Source organism: Salvelinus namaycush, chromosome 35 (genome assembly GCF_016432855.1).
Source record: "Salvelinus namaycush isolate Seneca chromosome 35, SaNama_1.0, whole genome shotgun sequence".
Classification (NCBI taxonomy): domain Eukaryota; kingdom Metazoa; phylum Chordata; class Actinopteri; order Salmoniformes; family Salmonidae; genus Salvelinus; species Salvelinus namaycush.
The window spans coordinates 17,628,530-17,648,798 of record NC_052341.1 but is presented as its reverse complement, the minus strand read 5'-3'; the positions used below and the strand labels follow the sequence as shown (position 1 = coordinate 17,648,798).

General features: G+C 42.7%; 1 protein-coding gene across 2 annotated transcripts in view; it reads right to left on the bottom strand.

Annotated features, from left to right (window-relative positions):
• Positions 1-13,559: 13,559 nt before the first annotated feature.
• adss2 (adenylosuccinate synthase 2) overlaps positions 13,560-20,269 on the bottom strand; it is a 31,671-nt gene continuing 24,961 nt past the window's right edge. Inside the window, exons 5-13 of one of the 2 annotated variants that reach the window (XM_038974894.1) lie at positions 19,817-19,883; positions 18,293-18,400; positions 18,102-18,183; positions 17,855-17,981; positions 16,965-17,119; positions 16,382-16,506; positions 15,385-15,482; positions 15,026-15,175; positions 13,560-14,874 (exon numbers count right to left, since the gene is read on the bottom strand). In XM_038974894.1, coding sequence (XP_038830822.1) covers positions 14,822-14,874; positions 15,026-15,175; positions 15,385-15,482; positions 16,382-16,506; positions 16,965-17,119; positions 17,855-17,981; positions 18,102-18,183; positions 18,293-18,400; positions 19,817-19,883 — 965 coding nt within the window. In that variant the 3' untranslated portion in view covers positions 13,560-14,821. The remainder of the gene's footprint in view (positions 14,875-15,025; positions 15,176-15,384; positions 15,483-16,381; positions 16,507-16,964; positions 17,120-17,854; positions 17,982-18,101; positions 18,184-18,292; positions 18,401-19,816; positions 19,884-20,269) is intronic. The other variant, XM_038974895.1, reaches the window with a different exon arrangement.

Sequence of the window (20,269 nt, the reverse complement as noted above, 5' to 3'; positions counted from 1 at the left end):
TTTCTTAAATCTCTATCTGCAGCTTTCAAACATCCTTTGTTGAACCGAATTTAATTTAAGTTGGCTGTATTCTATAGGTTCCTGTAGTGATTAAATGGATTTATTTTTGGAAAATGGGATCTGTTATTGCATGAAGTCCAACCTGTATATTTGAAATGTGAATCGCTGTATTACTGTACACTGTAATTGAACAAATATAGAACAGACTATGTGAATACTCCAAGGGTGCAGTCTGTTAAAAAAACTGAATTTTACAGCTATGGAAAATGCATGAATATGATTTATTGACCTTTTGTTGTACTTCTTTTTTTTGCATTTGAGGAGTGTATTTTAAATTAACTAATTATATTCTTAAGTAGTTTATTTCTTTTCTCTGCTCCTTTTGAGAGTCCGGTAGGACTCCTTTAAAATGTTCTGCTGGGCTGTGAAGATTTTTTTGTCAATGCACTGGTCTTGGGTTTGAGTTTGTGTAACGGTATGTGAGGTGAAGCTTGTCGTCAGACAGACAGAGGTGGGCAGTGTGGGCAGAATGCCAGCAGTGACCTAACTAACAAACTAATCTACAGAAGATCTCCACTAGTGTGTTTGCCTCCCGTCCACACAGCACTTCGTCATCGTCTACTTTGCTGCATGGTGGTCAGGGAGTTAAGGTTCCCAACTGCTGTATCTATCCAGTTAACGTTCTTCTTTGGTATTTTCTGCTCTCTCATTGACATCAAGTAAGCATTGTGGGTAATTGATTTATTTATATTTTCATTTGGCACTTGTTTCTAACTGTGCGGCCAATGAAAATGTGTCACACTTTTCTATCAGAGAGAGAGAGAGACTCACCTGTTCATATCTGAGTACTCTTGAAGGTTTATTCTGTTTCAAAACAAAGCTGAAGAATCAGAGAGCAGCACTATGCTTAACATCACGCTCCTAATTTGTATGTCTGTGTGTATCTGTTTGGATGCTCCTATGTACGTACTGTATGTATGCACGCGTGCGTGTTTTGTACTGAAAGCGCAATCCTTACTTTTGAAGGGGGAGAATTGGCATGCTTGACTGCACCTTTTAAAGCTTATTTAACTGAGATTTATGCTGAAAAGATGCCTTTATGAAAATTATAGTTATAAATTATAGATTCAAGAAATCATGGATACTATTACATTCAAGAGGAGATGAAATTATTGAATTAACCTTAAATTATAATTTATCATTTTTTAAATTAAATTTGAACTGTTCTTTATTTTAATATTTTATTTTGAACTTATTTTGTATTTCTTTTTAATGAATGTGAACATTCTGGGAAAAAATCTGCACTCAAAATATTTTTGTGCAGAAATACCATGGAATCAAGTAAATGCCCATTCTTGAGAACTGTCAAACAAAAGCAAAACTTTAACTATACCCAAACTCAGATGATAGTAAGTAGAGCTATGAATGTCTGCACTTGTGGGGAGATACTGGCATACCCACACTGGCCCGGGGGTTTGGTTTGCTCTTCAGTGGATGTGGTGGTGGCAGCATCAGCTGGTGACATGGGTGCTCCTTGCCAACTGTGCACAGTGTCATGGCATTTTGCACAGTGGTAATTGATCTGTTTGCAACCACAAATATCATGGAAAATATCACATGTGGGTTAACTCTATTTGAAGACTTATTTACAATTATTGATGGCTTTTCTTATTGTACTTGACCGCCTTAAAACTACTGTAAACAGCTTCTTTTTTCCCACGTTGTCACTGGAACACTGTAAGTTTGTAACTGGACTGTTTATTGACATTTTTAAAATAGAAGAAAGTAAGCTGTGAAATGACCTGATAAGCATCTCCATTTATCATCAATCCAACTTTGGTTACTTGAAAACAGGAAAGGTCCAGTGGGGGGAAAAAACATAAAAATGTAGAAGACAATATAGGAAGAGATAGGAGGGGGGAAATACATCTGTTGAAAAGGACAATCACTGTCTGAAAAAGAAGCAGATTTTGATTAAAATATACTTGCTTCCCTGCGAGATTTTGTTTCTTTGACATTGTTCTTTTTCTGGATTTAGACATTTTAGCTTTGACAATCATAGTATGTTTTATGTTCTCAAGGGGAGTAAATTCTAAGGCTGTTTAGTTTTGTACTTTTTTGGTGTGCTGTTGTTGAAATTTTCAAATTGTGTGCAAACTGCAATAAATTATAAGAACCTTAACTCAATTCCAATGTGAATTTGTGTATTTAATTTGTCACCGAGTAAATAACATGGGTACCATTCAGTCGGTGTTGCATTCACAGGCACAAAACTACAGCACATTTGGAAGATTAGTTAAATGCTTATTACACTTATTAATATAGCTTAGAGCCACAGTCATATTTGAACAAGGAAGATGTCATCTGTAGAAATGGATTTTTTCTTCTTCTCCCATTTAGTCTCAGTGTTAACAGACTAGACTCCTCAGAGGCCTGCCTATATGTATTAGATACAAGCTCAATCAAATGTTACAATTACACACACACACACACACAACCCTAAGTGTGTATCATGTAATGGGTTATCTAAGCTATACCTACACATGAGTTATTCAACATATTCTAGCATTGCTCTTCATAACAGTAACTATAGTGGCTGATTCTGTATAATGAATTTCTATATACTATATTTTTCAGCAATGAAAGTAAGAGAAGCATTGGCATCATTTCTTTTTCTATGCCATGTTGTGTGGGTGGGTGTGTGGGTGGGTGGGGAGGCTGTGGATCTAGATTGGGCCCAGGTTGGGCACAGTGTGGTGCCCTGCATGGCCAGTGCGTGTGTGTGGTGCTGATATATCTAGCTGTTGCACTGGCTAAGGCGTGGGCTGGACCTGAGAAAAAGTGCAGCAGCTTGTCGAGAACCACCCCCCTCAACACATACAGCCTCCTGCCAAAGCTCCTCAAGTACAGTTTTCCAAGAAACAAATCAGCTTTATCTAATGTCTTGCTGCTCTGCAAACCTGGCCTTACAGATGCATTAAAGACTGACCACTTTGAAGTAAGTGAGTGTTATTCATTAGGGCATCGCTACAGATGGTCATATGCTGTAAGCCCCCCACCCCCACCAAGACTAACACCCTCATCTCCTAATTACTGGATGATTTTCTTCAGTTTTCACAGGCATGATATTGTTTAAGAAACATGTAAGTGTTTGTAACTCTTTGAATTATTCATGTTGACTATAAAGAGAACTATATCAAGGCATCATAACATTCTTTCTAAATGATTTAACTATTCATTACACCTTTATTTATTATTTTAATTACTTAACTATTTTCACTTGTCCATGTAGTATTACCCCGCACATTGACTAGGTACCCCCTGTATATAGCCTCTTTATTGTTATTTTATTGTGTTATTTTTTATTATGTTTGACTTTAGTTTATTTAGTAAATATTTTCTTAACTATTTCTTGAACTGCATTATTGGTTAAGGACTTGTAAGTAAGCATTTCATGATAAGGTCTACCTACACCTGTTGTACTTGGCGCATGTGACAAATAAAATGTAATTTGATGATCACATTTGCCCCCTTTTCATTATTTCATTCATTGAATGTCACTCCTTAGACAGGAGCAATGACGTCAAGCTGACACTCAAGTCCCCATAATAGTAATTAGAAATACAAAAATATAACTCCTATTAATTAATTGCCCTAAGTAACTATGTATTGTTTTAAATGTGTCATGAAAAATAATGAACCTGTAACATACTTCATTATTGCTTCCTACACTGTTCCTGAACATCTGCTTGAAGACAATTTGCTCTCAGATGGGGCTGAGTGTTTTGCTCTGAATTTAGGTCATTAATTTGTATCTGTCCTTTGTTTACTTAAGGAACGGGGACAAAAGGGCAGCTGCAGAAACATTTGGCTGTGCCGAAGGGTAGTGGCTCAACATGTTGGAATCGGCGACCAGCTTGGGCGACTATCTGTAGCAGCTAAAACACAGAAGTTTGTGTGAGCCAGCCCTCTGCCAAGCTGTGAGCGCCTGGGCAGGGGAGAGACAAGCACATGCTTCCACAAGGCCAGCTATGGCTGTGAAGTTACAAACATCAGAACGAACTAGGACTGTACTAAGTGTCTAACTGTACTAAGCAAAAATGGATGGATGTAAAACAGTTTAGGACACCTTTTCACCATAAAAGGCTGATTTGCTTGAGATGAATGTTTGACACCACTGTTGCGGTTAAAGAATTAGAAATCTTGCAATAAATAGATTGTAATGAAGCTATAGGGGATACTGTTGCATCAGTATACCTGAGAAAATCTTCAAGTGTGATGACAACCTTAACCTTTGCAGAAGGATTTTAATTGAGGTAAAATATCCAGAGAGCAAATATTGTACATAAAGAGGGAATAAAAATTATCTAACTAATAACCATACAAATCTAAACTTGCAGATTTTTCAATGCCAAATGCCATGAAATGAAATGTTTGCAGTTGTGCCGTGGAATTCAAATGGATTGAGGGACACATTAAGTCTTAAGAAAAAAGAAGTGTACAAGGGCAGAGCTTTTGTAAGGTTACAATAACAGACAGGAGGGAGGAATGTGTCTTTCTATCGATTGTCTGCGTATTTAAAAAGCAGCCATTGTCAAGCGCTCAGCACAGAGACAGAAGGCTAGCAACAAGCGCCGTCTCCACCCAGACAATGCAGTTGTGCTCCTAGCCGGCATGCTGGCAGAGAGAGGTGCAAGGGGGTTCGTTTTTTTTTGGGGGGGGGGGGGGGGGGGGGGGGGGGGGGTCCCAGAGAGCTATCTGCTCCAACTGCACCCATGAACAAAAGACGCAATTCGAACTTGAATGTCAGTGTCTCTGTTGGAGGGGCCCAGACCATACCCCTCCCCCCTCCACACACACGCACAAACACACAACGCCCCCCAGTAACTCTTTCGCAGGCTCGTATGGGATGAGATTAACCTCCCTACATCTCTTGTGTGAGACTTTCGAGGAGTGGGAAAAATTATGTCGTGCCACAACTAAGGCATTGGATGGAAAGCGTGGACTGCGTGGGAATGCAGTTAATTGTGTGTCATTAGTATTTGTTTTGACACATGTATTTGTATGTTTTGAAACATGTTTATTCGTGTGTTTTGAAACAGGTTTATTTGTGTGTATTGAAACATGTTTCATCTGTAGAAATTGTGTGACATACATGATACTCAGATATTGTAATATGTAACACAATCCTAGAATACATGGTTATTGTTTGTCTCAGGCATGGTAATACTAAGTTAGCGACTAAGTAAGTTACTAATAAAGAAAGCTTATTCTATGAAAATTGGGCAGACTATGTGCAGAGTGCAGACATTATTGTGGCATTGCGGGCTGAGTGCTCTCTCGACTTTACCAGCTGTTGGTAGCAGTTCTGTCCAGTGTAGATAACTGGGCAGGAGGGCGTGTGATGTTGATAGGGGTCTTGGCAGGATTTTGATGTGTGCAACTCAGCACTTTTCTGGGCACATCGCTTGGTGCAACCTTAAGGGTCCACAGGCAGGGGGGGGGGGGGGGGGGGGGGGTGAGTATGGGAACCTGCTGTACTGATGGCTATGACAAGCAGGAGGAGGGTGAGCATGGGAACCTGCTGTACCGATGGCTATGACAGAGAGGTCACTATCCTATACAAGGGAGAACTTAGTACTGTACTTCTTGTCTGAAACAACAGCTTGACATGGCAGAGCAACTTCTTGTCAACATATTCCATGTATTCCATGTAACACCAACTGAAGTTACAGTACATATTTTGACAGAGCACTGAATATCTTCACAGTAAAAGGTACAATATTTGTTAACCTAAATATGTAGCTTTTACACTTGAATACCGAATTAATCTGTCACAGCCTCCTGCAATTCATCTGTAGAGCACTTTGTCAGTATGGTCGAGGCTGTATTATGTTGATATTTTTAGCTTATTGCAAAATTTGTTTTGTAACCAATATGTCAAAAATGGCCAAATGTAGTACCAACATGTAGTACTGTTAGTACAAAACGAAGTAAACAGTACGTAGTGGACTATTCAGACTTCACAACATATTGACGTGTCTCTTCCCTGAGCCTATCCCTACCTAACCAATCAGAGCTGTTGTGTTGTAGATGCCCTTGGTGTTGTGGCACTGATTACTGATTGGCTCAGTGTTGAGAGAGAGAAAGGTTTGGACAGACTGAAATGAGAGAGCCCCCCTGCACACGTCAGTCTGCTCCAGACCTCTCCTGCTGCAAAGGTGTGACTCAGCAGGCAACACACACACACACACACACACACACACACACACACACACATGGGGGCGAGCCAAGAGAGAGGGCGTCTCCAGGGAGCAGGCAGGCAGCTGTGGGAGATGAGGAATCCAGCTTTCCTCCCAGTCTAATATCGTTCATCATAACTTTACAAATCACTGCTAAACAAAGGTAGGGACAGTTACAGTAGACAGAGGAGGAGGACAGGTGTATCAAAATGATGCCCTTCCATGTACAGTAGAGGCTGGTGGGAGGAGCTATAGGAGTACGGGATCTTTGTAATGGCTGAAATGGAATCAATGGAATGGTACCAAACACATGGAAACAAAGTGTTTGTTTCATTCCATTTATCATTTATCATCATTCCATTTATTCCAGTACAGCCATCACAATGAGTCCATCCTCCTATAGCTCCTCCCACCAGCACCTCTGATGTACAGTGACATGTGGGAGCCACCACCATTGTATATGAGCTGAGTCACCTGAATGTGCCCATTACCTGTATTGTTTAATCTGCTTGTTGTAGATCGTTTCATTCCACTGCTTTATGACAGGTACAGTGTACTCAGACTGTAGCACTGTAATCAGCAGAGCAGTGATAAGGTGTTTGTGTGTGAGAGTAGTAAGCCCTTAATTCCCGTAGCCTATGTATCCTTGCATAGTGTTTGAGCGTGTGTGGATGCTGCCTGCGTGGTTCAGGCCTGGTTCAGTGCAGGAACAGGAGTGTCACTATGTTCTCTCACCCCAAGATGCCAACCTCTCCGCTCCCTCCCAGCTCTGGCAAAGCAGGCCCCATCTGTCACCCCCCCCACCCCCCCCCCCCCCCCCCCCCCCCCCCCCCCCCCCCCCCCCCCCCCCCCCCCCCCCCCCCCCCCCCCCCCCCCCCCCCCCCCCCCCCCCTCCCAACCTGCAGCAGTGCTGGGGTGGCCCCAGGCCCACTCCCAGGATTAATGCTTGCATCCTGATCTGGGTTAGAGAGGGAGAGACGTGGGCCCAGCCTGTAGGACCTGGCACAGGCAACGCAACACATTCTGCTGTATTATTTAAGGCAACATAATACCATCAGTCGGATATCAAAGGGAACTGTTGAAATGTGACATGGGGAGATTTGTCCAATATCGGGTTGCAAGTGCATTGTGCAACACAGGTACTGTATGCATGTTGTCTATAAGGAAAATGCCTTATATGTGCTTTGTACATAGCATTCCTAGACAACATCTGACAGGAGCAAATGGAAGTGGAAGATATTGTGATAATATAAGTATGATTCTGTTGCTGGAATTGTGTAAAATAAGAAATCAGGACTCAACCTTCACCTCCTCTAGTTGTGTTCTATTCAGACTTATTTAATTGACACTGCACTAGTGTCCACTGCTTGAGGCAATTAGCATATCTAACAAGATTCTTCTGGAACCAGATATACAGAGTCCTCCCAGGGAAACCATTATCTCACACCTCTGGTAATTCATCTCGGACCGTAACTTACTAAAAGGACAATTCTAACTCAGATCAGAAAAGCTTGAAATCTAATGCTTCAGTTTGTCTCCTAACCGGTCTCTGTTACACCTGTACAGCTGCGATGTGGAAGCCTCATAGAAGTGTTTGTTCCTACAGAAGGTCAGCTCTGAGCAGGCTGGACAGCATCTGTCATAATGTAAGGAGGAGCGGGGCACTGTAGACGGCTGTGTGAGTTAACGACGGCGCCCTCTCCCCGACCACATCTGCACATTGCATTATCATTAGAGCTCCTACATCTCCCAGGATTGCTGACAAAGTGAACAATACCAACAATCACCCCCATCAGCTGCAACCATATGGACACCATACTTAGATTGCAGGGGGGAAGCAATTGTACTAGCATCTGTTTGGCAGTGTTCAGAAGTTACGTTTCAAGATGAATTTCACTGTGCGAAGAAAGTTTATCTCCCTCCACCGCTCTCTCTCTCCTAGCTCTCTCTTTCTCTCGGACAGTAAAATGTATTGCTAGGTGCACTCCTGTCTGCTGTATCTTGAAACTACCAGCAGCCCCTTAATGTGGTATCTTAATGGGGCTGAGGGTTTGTCTGCTGTCCCAGATGGTAGAACAAGGTGCTTTCCACAACTCCCTCAGAGACTTTGAATCTAGCTGGATTACATTTTTCCCCCAAGATCAGCACCGGAATTCTACCTTTTGACTGTAATTAGCTCTAACCCCAGCCTACACAGTGTCTTTAAAATAAAGATATAGGAAAATGTTCTACCTTTCCTCTAATGGTATAATCTACAGAGTAAATTAAGAGACTTCAATAATGCCTTGAAAAACAGCCTGACGGTTGGATGTCACCTTCATAGGCATTTAGGATGTTTATGAGTCAAGACTCATGGAAGGAGGATTTGCACACTATAAAATGATAAAAAATGATTATTGAATGGCAGTAGAATTCAGGCCCTGTAGCACATTTAACTCAGATGTTACTGTACATCCACTCTGCTGTCATCATTCATGAAGTGTGCGGCTACTTTTTCCTGTTTCTCTTATTTTTTTATTTACAATACTAAACTATTTAAACAGAATAATAATTGCACTAAATGTGATGACATTAGATGGTAAATGTCACTTCTGTATAATTGTCATTTTGACTAGTGGGCCCATCTTCCTCTGTTCCACAATATCAAATTGTCCTCCAAGCCTGCTAACATTCCAAAATGGACTTCCAAAGACTTTGGGAATTTGTGTTTTCCCCAAACACCCTTCCGTGGTGTCAAGTCAACTGTCTAAGTATCTTCTGTAGGTTTTATTTCCGTGACGCTGAGAAGCCACCCAGCTCTTTCAACCCCTTGCCCAAACAGGGCTGTCCCTCCTGGGCAAATATTTAAAGTCAAAACAGCCCAGGGTCCATAAAGCTGCCGGGTGGTGTGGCTACATCTGTCAGAGGGGGGAGGGGGTTGTGGCCGCAGCAGCTGCCGGAACGAGTCTGGACACTGCTGACGCCAACACCTGTCCGTTCCGGAGACACAGGGCCGGCAAATGTCCAGCCACATGCAGCCACAGCCTCATGCTGCTGCTGTTACTCAAGACAGAATGTTGTTTCTGTTTCTGGCCGATGACGACCACCACCGAGTCGCACTATATGGAGATCAGAGGGGAAAGGCACTAATTGTAAGTCGCACTGGATAAGGGCATCTGCTAAATGACTAAAATGTAAATGTAAGGCTGTGAAAGTTTTGGAAATCCTGATTTAGTCATGTTTCTTTGTTGTACAGTTTGTTTTATTTACCATCAAATAAAACCATTCACATAGTATATATTGACAGGAGAGATTGTATCAGGCAGGATTTCAAAGCTACTGTGCACAACAACATGTACACATGTAATGGTGATAGGCTTTCTACCGATCCGTCTCATTATCATCCACAGAAAACAAATAGATACACATGTGCAATGACTAATGGACGCTTCCAGTCACTCAAACTCAACCAGAAGGCTTTTTCACTCCCAGGTCTTTTGCCCTTGTGTTGACTGTCAGAGACCCTGGCTGCGGTGAACCCTCCCCTTCTTGCCCCCCCCCTCAACCCCTACTCCCCCATCATACGTCCAATCAACTCGAACCCTTTCAACCCGGTCAGAGCAACAGCCACCACTACTGCTCCCTCATGAATTCCCCCTTTCCACCCAGCCTCACCCTACCCAAGGCAGGCCCCCCCCTCCTCCGACCCACCCCCATCTGCTGCCTCCCTACCCCCATTAGGGGGTGAGGGTCAGGGATCAGGCAGGCGTTGGCCTAGGCTGCCCCTCAGTAAACAGCTGCTGGGCTTCTCAGGCCAATAGAAGCAGCAGAGGAAGGGGAGGGCAGAGACAGCCACAGCCTCACATCTGCTCTAATGAGACCGTTATGGGCCACCTGGCCTGGCCTGTTTGGCCCAGGCTACAGGCCTACCACACTTGGATTGGGAAGCTGGCCCATTCGCCCACTGCCTGGTGATGGTTCATTCGTGACCATAGCACTTATACTGACCAGACCATCAGGCCAGAAAGAGAGAGAGAGACCCCTTTGTGTGTATTCATAACAGGGGGGCCATGCTTTTGGGCATGTGCTTTTTACGTCAATGGGATGTGGCGAGAACGGATGCAGTGCAAGGTGTGGACCTCATAACCTCAAACCACTTTCAAGTAGGACCTGTATATTCTAGGTTGTGGAAAGTGACCATAGAGAACGTACAATTAAGCAATGCAATACACATACTGTATTATGGCTGTGAGGAACGCTTAAATAGAAATTTAGATGAAGCCATAAAAAACTGTCAATTATGTCCAAACTGCAGAGCGAGTGACCATATGACCTTAAGCTAAACACAGGTTTTATTTGGTGGTGTAACTGCACATCCCCAGGCTTCTATAGCATTATTTGTGTCTAGGCCACAGGTGAAAGGCAAACAAACTGTCTTGGTTCCCACAGCACTAATTTGGATGTCTGTAGGATCTGCTTAACCCTCTAGTATAACACAGTGGTGGCTGGCAAACAGAGTGGACGGCCCTGGGATGTATTCATTAGTCAAAGTCGGTTGCAAAACGTTATGCAACAGAAGGTTTACTCCAAATGAAAACGTTTTGCAACTTAAACGAGTTTCTATTCGACAAATTCAGGTAGGACCCTCCCTGTTTCGTTTGCCGTTAGCTTTCGTTTTGTTCCTAGCGCAAACGGTAAACTGTTTCTTTCTAAACCGGAAAGAGAAGCAACAGCCTGCTGTGTGATATGGTCTATCCGTGACTGGTCACACAATGGAGATGAGCTGAAGGCTGGCCTAAGCTTGACATCAATGCTCTGCGTCGTGTAGTAGCTCGAGCTGCTTGTTTTATGAAGGTGATACATACCTGTTTGTATGGGCAATGATCAGCTGTTCTTATCCATGTCCTATCCCTGGTTTTGAGTTTCAACCTCCATCTCCCACCATGACTGGAATAACTGTATTTATTTAGATGTAGTCAAATTAGCATGACCACTCTACTGATAACGAGAAGACAATGAAATTGAATAAAATACTTGAGGAAAACAGAGTTGGTACTGTATCTTATAGGCATGATTAATCATCATTGATAGTGCGAACTCCAATGATTAATATAAAACTATCCGTTATCCCATTTAGTTGTCTAATTCTCAGCTAGCAGTGCGTATTGCACCTTGACAAACGAAATACTATTCAAAGGTAAATGTCTCCCTCTGGTGGCCATGTAATGAAGTACACAGGCGATTGTGATGATTATGCAGCAACCAGACAATATTTCCCTCGAAGAAATACACGGATGAATTTGATATATATATATATATATAAACGGACATTTCCAATGTTTTTATTAGTTGGAATCTTGTTCTAGATTTCTATTGCCAGTTTGTCATTGATATTACTTTATTTTATTATTACTAAGAGCAAGACCAGTACTGTACAAATTACATTTGATAAACATGCACAACTACCCAGCCAGCACCACCATCTCCAAAAGTATATTCAACAAGCTACAATAAGACCAAGTTAATGGTACTGGAGTTCTACACACACTTAATACAGCAGCGATACAACGCAGAACTGAAAGTAGGTAAATATTCTCAAAACGGAGAAGACCAACGTGCGCAAATATGCGTTTACCTGTGCGATGTTCAAATGAAAAAATAATAATCAAATATTGGAGTTAGATGAAAAGCCTAATAGTCATCATGCCAATTAAATGTTTCTCTTTTAAAAATGACAATGATTAAAATGCTGGAACCAGTTTAAACGCTATGGTTACTTTACTGAGATGAGTAACTTTGGAAGGCATTACTAGGAAGGGATAAACAGTAAAGCAAACTAATAACGTGGATTTATCGCCAAGATCAGGATATACTGTCTACATTTCCCTCTTCATTTAAAGATTTCCTGCCTTTAGTCTTTAACTGGTTCGGTTAAGGTGAGACATTCACATCAAAAACTCCTTTTGCACTCTACATGTTTGTTTTTGGCTAAAGAAGGCTTGTGAACTAATTTTACATGTTGCTCATCAAAGCCTAATTAACAGACATTTTTGTGTTTGAATGGGAGCCAATGTTGAGCATGGGAGCCAAACATTCTTCCAACATGTTGAGCTGATGTGGTGGGATAGAGAAAGCAAAATACTAAGCCGCCTTGAAGAGCAGGACCCGTTTGACAATTTTAATACACCCTTCTTTCCTTGAGGACATCACTGTAACATAGGTGAAAGCAATGGTGTAACCATCTTTTCACCTATCCACTCACAGATGAGCCTCAAGGTAGAAATATACATTTTAGAGGTATTCAAACCCAAATCAAAATGTGTATTCATCACATCAAATAAAATCTGATTGGTCACACACACATTTAGCAGATGTTATTGCGGGTGTAGCGAACAGGTGTAGTAGACCAACAGTGAAATGCTTAGTTACGGGCCATTCCCAAGGGCCCAGGTTAAGATTTATGGTAAATAAAAACATGAAATAGTCTTGGAACGGGAGCCCAAAGGACAGTTAGTCCTGAAAAAACATGTCATAAGGCTGGGTGTCCGGATGTGTATAGTTTAGGATTAGCAAACAGTAGAATGCCTTCACCTTGTATGGGGAGTTTCAGGTGGGTGTTGACACTACTGACGGGGTAAGTATCTCAACTGATTAGTTGCTGTTATATGTAAAGCAGAAAATGTTTACCACATTGTGGCCTATGGGCAGATCATCGGATAATCTATAGAAACAACGATAAGCAGCATTTAAAGACATCCCATTAGTTTAATTTCCAGTGCATGTTTTCATCTTCGCACTGAGCATACTTTAGCGGAATACCATAATCGCTGATATAATCTTACAATCAAAAAGACACAGGGGAAGAACAAGACAGACATCATATAGGCCTAGCAGAGATAACTGTTCTACTGAAGACAGACTTAACAATGTACCTGACAGATAGTAACTACGTATTGTGACACTAGTTTGACACTTCCATATTTGAAAGAGAAAGCACTTCTTCGCCACCAACGTAGAAACCCATTATTTCACAGGAGTCTACAGCCTTCTCTGTAGAGACCTACAGACACAAAAGCAAACTGATATTGTATGAGTAGTCTTCCATCTCTGCATGAATAGGCACCCTTAGACAACTGTCATTCAAGGTTCAAAGTCAACCTTGAATACACGCCTTTCCTAGTAACAATTTTTCCATGTAATAATCAAGCCATTCCGATGTTGATGTATGGATCGAGTACATAAACAGAAGAGATCCTTTCATGTCTTTAAAAATCTTAATTTGAAATATTTAGATTGTATATCAGTGATGGGAAAACACATGATTAAATTCCATTTCAATTGAACAGCTCCAGTTTATAAAAGCAAAAGGTTATATATAGTTGTTACCGAGTCAGGAGACAATCTGCTGTCTAATACGCTACATCTGCAGAAATACCCACACATCCAGCAGTTGCAGAAAAGAATCCATCATACCTCGTCCTAAAATCATTAAAATAGAAGTAAAATATATACACTGTTGTGATTGTGTAGAAGTCCTGAGACTAGAGTTTAGCATATCAACATCGTGTGTTTGCGTTGGAGTTTAAACTTAGAATAGCATTGAAATACATTCTTGCGTCATTTCAATGTGGAGTTTGATAGAAGATCACCTATCAAAATGTTAACTGACCTCTGTTTTAATGTCCAGTAGTAACACAGCTTTTTCCTGCTTTGAAATACAAACTAATTTCTAGTCAGCTGGGGAAATTACTAAGAGGTTGTTTGATTGTGACGCCTCTAAAATGCCCATTTAAGATTGTATTTCTAGTAAAGGCATCTATGTTGCATGGAACAAGATCATTATAACAGCAGCAACATATTCTACATTTCCTGCCATTATTACAATTGTATACAGAGACATTGACGGTTGTCCATACAGAAACTTTGTATCTTAAGTTGCTCGAGTGGGTCGTTTCATGGCCATGGGCTCCTTGGCACATGCTAGGCATAAAGAACACATTTACACAAACTGTTTTCATCACAGTACAGGCACAGAAAATTGGTGTATGAATCAACCAAGTCCCACTCCAGTACTGTACACATGAACATATCGTTTCTGACATTGGCTTGCAGACGGGTCAATGACAGTGTCACACTCCTGGATTTTAGTGTGGTTTTGTGTGTGATTTGAGTGTGTGTGGGGTGCGTGTGCAAGGATGTCAGGATAACAGATCCATAAACAAAGGCCAGAAGAGGTTGAGGGCTTTCTGACAAACCATACATGGGGAGTAACAGACGTAGGCTGGCAAGCAACTGAAGTGTACTTCCCTGTTAACGCCTGAGGAGGCTATTTTGAAGAGTCCCACACAGGTCTCCAGAGACAGAGACAGACAGAGAGAGAGAATAAGGAGAGAGCGGGATCACGGGGGGATGTGATAAGAGCATCCCCAGGAGCAGCTCCCAGGTTGGTGTCTGTGGTATGGGAGTGAGTTGGGGATAGAGAGGAGTGGCATGTAGCATAGGACCAGTTTCCCAAGCCACAGGCCCCTGGAACCAGGTAACCATCGGAAGAGAGGGGGGACTGAGGGTCTGGTGGTGGCTACAGTGTGGAGGAGAAGACCTTAGAAGATCTGGATCATGGACTCCCGAGACTTGCCTACGCCAATCCATTTCACTGTGGGTGAAAAGTACTTATTGAATAGCTTTACCAATAAAACAACAAAATGTCCCCAAATATGGTCCACACCTGTGACCACTACAAGGTATTTTCACCCCATCGGAATCAACCAGACATCTCCAGGTGTTAAGGAGAGGGGGGTTCTTACCAGGCACACCGAGGTGCTCCTCAATGTAGCGGACGTATTTCTGGGCGTTCTCTGGCAGCTCATCAAATGTTCTGGCGGTGGAGGTGTCACTGTTCCAACCTGGCAGGGTGTCATACTGAACCTCAACGCTCTGTAAGACTTCCTGGTTGGCTGGGGAGAGTTGGGCACAACATCAGGCCATTGGCTGCCATAAACTTAAGACAACAGACTTGGAATATTGCAATTAAAAATATAGCATAGCTCCCTTATTCAGTTCACTTTATCCTCATTAACAAGTACAGAAGCATCATTGTTTTTGTATTTATTGAGGATCCCCATTAGCTGCTGCCAATTTATTGCTGTTTTGATGAGCAGCCTACCTGGAAAATTAGGTATATTTTCACCATCCACAGAGTAGGACACACCAACTTTGATCTCAGGGAGCACATCCAAGATGTCTAGTTTGGTGAGAGCTAAGCTGAATGGGAGGACAACAGAACATTGGGAGTTTAGCAGGCATGTTCACCAACACCCAAATACAGGATGTGTACAAAGCTGAAGTCTATTCAAGTACACTACATGGTATATGGACACCACTTAAAATGAGTTGATTCGGCTATTTCAGCCACACCCGTTACTGACGAGTATATAAAATCTCCATGGACAAACATTGGCAGTAGAATGGCATTACTGAAGAGCTCAGTGACTTACGTGGCACCGTCATAGGATGACACCTTTCCAACAAGTCAGTTTGTCAAATTTATGCCCTGCTAGAGCTGCACCAGGTTAACTGTAAGTGCTGTTATTGTGAAGTGGAAACATCTAGGAGTAACAGAGTTGCCGCAAAGTGGTAGGCCACACAAGCTCAGAACTGGATCACTGAGTTCTGAAGCGCGTAAAAATGGTCTGTCCTCAGTTGCAACACTCACTACAGAGTTAAAAACTGCCTATGGAAGCAACGTGAGCACAATAACTATTCATCAGGAGCTTTATGAAATGGGTTTCCATGGCCAAGCAGTCGCACACAAGCCTAAGATCCCTATACGTCAGCTGGAATGGTGTAAAGCTCACCGCCATTGGAATCTAGAGCAGTGGAAACGTGTTCTCTGGAGTGATGAATCACAAACTTGTGATAAATCACAAACACTGTGCAAACCTGACTGACCCTGACCTCAACCCTATCGAACACCTTTGGGATGAATTGGAACGCCGACTGCAAGCCAGTCCTAATCACCCAACCTCACTAATGCCCTTGTGGCTGAATGGAAGCAAGATATTCGACAATCAGGTGTCCACATACTTATATTGAGACAGTAAGTAAAAAGCGGGAGGTGTGGTGATTGACAGTACAGAGTTGAAGGGGGTGTGGGGACTCACGCAGTGAAGCCGTTGATCATGTGGGCGTATTTGATGAGCACCAGGTCCAGCCAACCACATCTCCTTTTACGGCCCGTGGTTACACCCACTTCTTTCCCCCTTGTCTGCAGGAGCTCCCCAATGTCCTTGGAGAAGAAAACAGGCAGACCCTTAAGGCTCAGATTCACTTTAAGACCCTGACAAAGTAAAACATGGACATGTCAAGCTTGAAATGTGTCCATTCCCTGTCCTGTACAGGTTGAGGAATTGGTTATTCTGGTTTTGCTGGGATTATTTCACAAGCGCTAGCAGAGGGAATGGTTTAGTGACTATCCTTCCCAAAACCATTTGTTGTTTCAATACCCACATGCCTGAGCCTGTGGGGTTCACAGAACACTCACTGGAATTCAGAACACTGATGACTCAATCAGCAGCTATGCCATTCCCCCAACATTAACACTAGTCTACATTCCTCTACTCACACTGGAAACAGAGAGCAGGAAAGAATTTGCACCATGTGAACCAATATGACTCTAGCCCGTAGCTTTCAAAGGCAAGAAGGCATGGCTTCCCTCAAGTTAGAAAGACAGGCTGACATTCTTACATTGAACTGCTCTGAGGGAAAGGCGCCGATGCCAACCCGGGTGGTGTAGGCCTTGACCACGCCATACACCTCACCCACGTTCTGGGGCGGCATGCCTAGCCCCGTACACACCCCGCCCACTGTGCAGTTAGATGAGGTCACGAAAGGGTATGTCCCTGAAACAAAAACACAACATACCAAAACGATAAACATCTTATTTCCTCCTCGGTCTTCCTCAGATAAAGATGACAACGAATTCGTACAAGAGAGGATTATCATATCACAATGACTGTATTAACACAGCTTGTAATACGAGTAAAGGAAACTAAATGATTCAGTCTTAACATGACATGCAAACAATCTCTCCGTGTCAGGTCTGTCAGGTGTGCTTAAACAGAGGTGGACTTTCCAGTCCACACTAATGGGCCTTTCAGGTCAGAGGGAGGGAGGGAGAATTTCACCCCTCCCATACATGTCTGCACAGGTGCAAAAACCATTCTCCTTTATGCAAATAGCATTAGCACGGCCATACGATACCCCCCACTTTGACCTACTACCATTGTATCAATGAAAAAGAACATGGTGACCTTCAGTACATAGCAACCCTCTCCCTCATTAAGTTATGTTCTGTGTGTGATCTCTGGAGTGCTTTGTGACTGAACAAATGAGGGAAAGTGACATTGACAAAGCAGCCAGCATTTCTCAGAGTCACGCATGGTGTAGGAGTACTCTCTGGTGTTAGGCTCAGTGAACATGTTGTTCCAATCCTCTGACAGCTCTGATAACACTGTTTCAGTGGAATTAACTCACCAGTAGAAATTAGCTTGTTCAATTCAATAGGGGTTAATTGGCCATTTACACAGTGACAGGGGTTAATTGACATTGACACAATGACAGTGGGGGATACTCACCGAAGTCAATATCCAAGAGGGCAGCGTTGGCTCCTTCCACCAGGATATTTTTGGGAGGTCCATGTAAGGCCCCGTACATGTAAAAGACCCCGTCTCTCACCATAGGCTTTACCTTCTCCACGTAATCCTGGACAAGAGCACAGCACGCAAACACTTGACCCAAGAATTACACTGAAATGTAGGACATAACCCCTATGTTAAACCAGTGATAACTTTATTAAACTGATATGGAGGACCTGTAGCTCACCCTCAACTTGGACAACTCCCCATCGATATCAATCACCAGGGTCGGATACATAGACTGATACTGCGAGGCTAAGACTTTAAATCTACAAAAAATAGATGTCACAGTTACATTTTTATCTAACTGGAGCTAGTTGTACTCTGAATAAAGGGATAGTCATTATTGGCCATATGCGGACCAGGCCACTCCCTCACCTTTCAGAGAACTGCGTGAAGTCAGACATGAGGTCACATATCCGGAGGCCGCTACGGGCTGCTTTGGCTGAGTACACCGGACCAATCCCTTTTTTCGTTGTTCCTAGGCTGGGTGAGGAATACGACGAAACAAAGTAAATCATCAACAATACGGAGTCACTGACTCAACATTAACTCAACATTAACCACACACACACACACTTGTCCTTCAGCCAGTATTTATGTGTGTAGGGTCAGACATGTGACAGTTGTAGGGAAGTAGCTAGGCCAGGGGACTTTCTAAGGAGTATTTATGGGGCTGGAACGTCACCTGCTGCCCTGCTGCTGACTGAAACAATGTTGCTGCAATAAGGGTTGGAGAGCATCAGTCACATGGTGCTGCTAGGGGATATCTGGTGATGTTAGGTCCCTGGTCTGATGTAAGGTAGGGAATGACTTCATGTGGGAAAGGACTTATCAGTGAGAAAATAAGTGGTCTTCTGGAACTGAGACAGAGTATCATGAGTACTAACTCCTTCAGTAAAGATACTAAAAGAATGCAGGACAGGTCCACCATGAGACAAGTCACGCTCATACTACAGGAGACCTAATCCAAGCCTGTTTAACGCAGTTATCTGCCTCTCTCAGAGGTAAGAGGGAAGTTGTAATGCCTTAAGGTGTTGAAATTCCACAACTTGTGATATAAGCCTATAATGAGTGACTTGCCATTTTACTACCCATGGGAGAGAAACTGGCACAATAACTAGCTGTTGAACATGTTCCAACGCTGCAGATTGTTTTACACAATAATTCTATCAGGGCGTTGGGCTTATTTTGATGCCCAACAAAAGCTTCAAAATGCCCAGCATATCAGAGCGATGTCCTGAGTCTAAGCCTGTGCTTACCACCCTCTTCTCAGAACCAAATTGGGCGTCTCCATTATATGACTAACTGGTAACAGTAACCTCTAATAGCTACAGTGTAGGATTTGTTTGCTTCCTCCAGATGACATTGTCAGATAGAACAGGAAAGAAACTATTTCCAAACACGAGTAATACAATGATGTATCACTATATGGGAGATCATGAAGGTTTACCATTGCATTAACCCCAGACTACAGTACAAGCAAATTATCATCACATTTCCTTCACGCAGCACTCAAGGCAAAACTTTTAAAATACTGAAAACAGCTCCACAACAATGGCGCAGAGAGAAAAAATTGTGATATTTAATATTTGACATCTCTGGAGATTTCGCAGTCAGTTGAGGTTGTTTCAGTATTTATGCTACATTTACTAAGCTAAAAAAGGTTTTTGCTGGGTATCTGCCATAGGACAGGGGAATCTTGTTTTTCAGTTCTGCTTCAAGCTGGAGTCAGTTGAGGTTGTTTCATTAAACAAGACTAGATGCATAGAAGGGCTAATATACTACACATTCGCCCATAGGAGAGGGAACTCCTGCTTTTCAGCGCTGCTGCAAGCCAAACCATTACTGAGCCATACTCTCTAATCCAGGAGAATGACAGGTGGTAGGTAGGGTTCTTACTTCTTGCCTGCTTGCTCTTGTCTCTGCTGCTCTTGCACACCGTCGACCGCTTGGTGGAAATCAAAAACTGTGGGAGGAGGTAGAGAAGGGCAAACTCACAATCCTGTCACCTCACCCCCTTTTCTGCTCCTTACTAAAACCTAGCGTCCCAATTATCTCCCCTTTCTCCCGGAAGTGTGCCCTTGTGCAGTTGACTCCTCCCGACACATTTAAAAGCATTGGATTAGTGTAAGCTTAGATGAGAATGAGTTGGAGAATCAACAATAAACTTACACCAATACTTTCCTTTTAAATCCATGAAGGGAAGTGAACAGTAGAGTCTCTCATCCAGTCAGAAATGGCCCCTCTTTCTCACACTAGTCCCTAAAGCGGCCTTGCAAAGGCACTACTACGCAATCGCTGTTTATAAGAAGTGTCCTTTTTTGGCATCTCGCTGCATTGACTTAACCGTTT